Raw genomic sequence first — 3,858 nt, 5'->3', positions numbered from 1 at the left:
TGACAAAGAAGTCATCGGTTAGTATATTGTCCAAAATTTGACAAAAAGGTTAAAAAAAAAAATCCAAAATCTTCAGTAAAATGACTTGATATTTGCTTTACTAATAGTCACTCTGAAAGGGATCCGTTGAAAATACTATTGCACCTCTTAAGGAATCACATTTTAATAAGATTTTTAAATTGAGGAAATGATCCATTAGCCATGATGCACTTACCTTACACAGTGGGAGGGATTTTGAGTTAAAAAAACATACAGTAAAATGACTTGATATTTTTTATCATAATAATAGACAGGATCATTTACAACAAGATTACATTGAACATATTAGCAACTCTCTTACGCTACACTATTATTGTGCAGGTGTCTCTGCAGGCTTGTGTCCACAGTCTGCTCATGTTATTTTCCTCCTCACCGTCCGTCCGTCCTTTAGAACATCGTTGCAGTCGGGGCCGGTTTCTGTGACGGTCTGGGCTTCGGGGACAACACGAAGGCGGCGGTGATCAGACTGGGGCTGATGGAGATGATTGCGTTGCTCGCATCTTCTGCACCGCTGGGCCAGTGTCTTCCGCGACCTTCCTGGAGAGCTGCGGCGTGGCCGACCTCATCACCACCTGCTACGGCGGCCGCAACCGAAAAGTCGCAGAGGCTTTTGTCAAAACGGGGAAGGTGAGAAGTGAGGAACATCTGGGATTCTGCCTGTCAAAACTTACATTAACCAGATACACAACAATATTTCTCTTTTCAATGATACTCGAAGTTTAAATGGTTATTTACACACATATATATATATATTATTTTCTTCTTTTTACATCAGAAACACAGCATTTCTTCACAGAAGTGTCAGTGAACGTCAGTGAGATGAAACACTGCTTTCATCAGTGTTGCATCAGGACACTAAGAAAGAATGAAATGTTTATTCTTCAGGTTGACATCGTTTTACAGTCCTGGACCACAACCTAATAGCCCAGGAAAATATCTTCAAATTTGTTATTTAATTGTCAAATGATTATTCCAGCAGCACTCGTCAGTCACTCCTGTTTTGCCTACCAGCTTTAGTGTTTCAAAATAAAAGCATGAATCTTTTCGTATCAAAGAAGAAACAATTATTTGAGTAATCGATTATTCGGTTTTACAGTTGTTTTTCTAATAAATTAAACAAGCTTTTAGATTTTCAGCTTCTTAAATGTGAATATTTTGTGGTTTCTTTGCTCCATTCGACAAAGAAATCATTAAACTGAAAAAATGTGGTTTACGTACGAAACGAGACATCTGAGATCATCATCATTTCTGGACCAAACAAGAAAACAAGAATATGAAATAATCATTCCTTTCAGCTCTACACTTAATATTTAAGTACTTTATATTCCACACATCATCAACAATGTGATATAATCAACTGTCCCGTTTTAATATTATAGTGGCATGTTTAAGAACAGGAAGTTGTGTATTTCAGCTTAAAATGTAATCAAATTCAAACCTTCCTCTTGTATTTCCTGTGTTGTTCAGTCCATCGAGGAGCTGGAGAAGGAGATGCTGAATGGTCAGAAGCTTCAGGGACCAGCGACGGCAGCCGAGGTTCATCTCATCTCGAGCACAAGAACCTCATCGACAAGTGAGCGGAGCAGCGGCGTCATCGCAAGTCATCGCACCGACAGAAAAAAAAAAGACGTTAATCCAACCGTTTCTTCTTCTTCTTTCTTCCAGGTTCCCTCTGTTCAACGCGGTCTACCAGATCTGCTTCCAGGGCCACCCGGTCTCAGAGTTCATAAGCTGTTTGCAGAACCACCCGGAGCACATGTGAGAGAATAACCGAGCTGACCAAGTGCCTTCTACATTAGAGAAATCACACCTTTCCACCTCTTACCCATCAGAAATGAACGGGCAGGATGATGACTCACTCCACGGCTGCAATGAGTAGATTTTTACACTCACTGTTCAGCTGAAGTTTGACAACTTTTTGTTCTTAACATTCAGTTTGACATCCTTTTTTTTTGCTGCTTTTATTTCCTGGATAATTCTGAAACTTGAAGGATAATTGTTGGTTCCAGTTTTGTTTAATTGTATTACTTTACTTTTTTTGAATTTTTAGTACCGGATGTACGTATCGAATTGGCCAAACTTTTTTATTTTTATTTATTTAATCTTCCGAGAAAAAAGAAAAAAGGTTGTAATATTATGAGTATAAAGTCGTAATTGTTATTCAAGCAAAATCTCAGATGCTGTAAACCTGCGTCAAGATGAGAAAGAGGAGCATTCGCGAAGTTATATTTTGATTGGGGCTTCACAAAGAAATACTTATATTTTGGGTACATCAGCACCACATTATCTTTAGCATCAGACTAAAAAAAAAAAAATCGCACAGACCTGAAGGAAATCGTCTCTTGTGCACTGGAGGAGGAAATGGCTGCTAGTGGTTAACTGCAGGCTATCGCTGGTTACATCTGCTTCTGTTGCTATTATAATAATGATAGAAAAAAGAATCTCATAAAATTACGACTTTATTCTCGTAAAATTACGACGTTATTTGCCCTACGACTAGTACGTCGCACGTATGAAATCAGAACACGGTGTGTGTTTTTAAACGGCAGCCAAATCACTAAAACCGTCACTTTGCCTGTTTCAGAATGATCATATGCAAGAGTGCTGTACATGACAGTTAAATCTTTGTCCATTTAGTCATGAAAAGACTTTCAGTTATGCATGCATTCAGATTTTCAGATTTCCACTAAGGCCATGGCACCTGCTTTTAAAATGTATGTTGCCATCCAGAGAATGCCATGTCCAATCATAGCTGCAATACCATTCTACCTTATTTCTTCCAGAATTTCTCTTTACTTCCTCTGGTGTACTGTATTATGAACATACTGTCTATCGCACAGCAACTGTTAGAACATTATAAATATGAAAAGTGCCTCCGGACGCGGGTTGCTAAAACTTAGCCATCGTCCATTTTTTTTTTCCTTTTAGCCCTTAAAGTCCGTCCATTACATCGTTTGTTACTGTCTGACCTGACTGACACTTAACGTCCGCGTCGTGGCTAATGCATGTTGGACATACTGTGAACATGTGCCTGTGAGTAAATTCATTTCCAACACTTCTGGAATCATTTCTTTTCGCTTTTATCTCAGTCTGACTAACACAGCACCAGGAGACAAACTGCCAGAATATTATTTTAGATTCTGTTTATTACCAACACCCAAGAGGTTGTGTTTTTAGCCACATTAGTCTCTTTGTTAGCAGTTTAACCCAAAAAGCAAAGGGTGGAGGTTGATGAAATGTGGATATAAGCTCATATACATATAGATATATAACGCATGACACGTTTCCATGACGACTGACCGAAAAAGACACACATGGCGTCATGAGTCCAGGCACTGTTTACCAGTTAGCTCCTTTTAGCGCCGTTAGCGCGCCTACAGTCGAACAGGAGCAGTCTGTTTATTAAACGAAAAAGAGCAGCGCTACAAATAACCAGCTTACCCGTGTTCTGCGTATGTAGGCCTCTGTTTTTAAGTTTAGCGTTACTTTAGAGATGTTAACAATCCGGAGTCACGCAATGACATCACACGTCTTTTTCCAGTCAGTAGTCATGGAAACGCGCTGCGCGTTAACGTTGACGCCGTTAAACACCATTGATGCATCAACGTATGTGTTTATATGTACACATACAAATAATATGAATTATTAGATTTTAGTGGTCATCAGATAGGAAATCAGAGACAGACTGTATTGACACTTTAAAGAGTGGATAGTCTTGGTGGACACTGGAGTAACAAACTTTTACTTTTTTTTTTTACTCTAAACTGTTGTTTTCTTTGGTGAGTGCAGGTTTGTTTACCTCGACAGTTTTGACAGCAC

At 39.0% G+C, this 3,858-nt stretch overlaps 1 protein-coding gene across 1 annotated transcript in view; it reads left to right on the top strand.

Annotated features, from left to right (window-relative positions):
• Positions 1–1,801, top strand: part of LOC310932328 (glycerol-3-phosphate dehydrogenase [NAD(+)], cytoplasmic-like) — a gene marked incomplete at its 3' end in the record, with an annotated part of 29,708 nt that extends 27,907 nt beyond the window's left edge. The window contains 5 exon segments of the mRNA XM_083895632.1: positions 431–527; positions 530–666; positions 1,507–1,582; positions 1,585–1,612; positions 1,705–1,801. Coding sequence (XP_083751758.1) covers positions 431–527; positions 530–666; positions 1,507–1,582; positions 1,585–1,612; positions 1,705–1,801 — 435 coding nt within the window.
• Positions 1,802–3,858: the final 2,057 nt, after the last annotated feature.

This window comes from Microchirus variegatus (genome assembly GCF_963457635.1).
Source record: "Microchirus variegatus genome assembly, chromosome: 9".
In the NCBI taxonomy this organism is placed as follows: domain Eukaryota; kingdom Metazoa; phylum Chordata; class Actinopteri; order Pleuronectiformes; family Soleidae; genus Microchirus; species Microchirus variegatus.
Note: the sequence above shows the minus strand (reverse complement) of the source record. Positions and strands in the feature narration are given on the sequence as shown.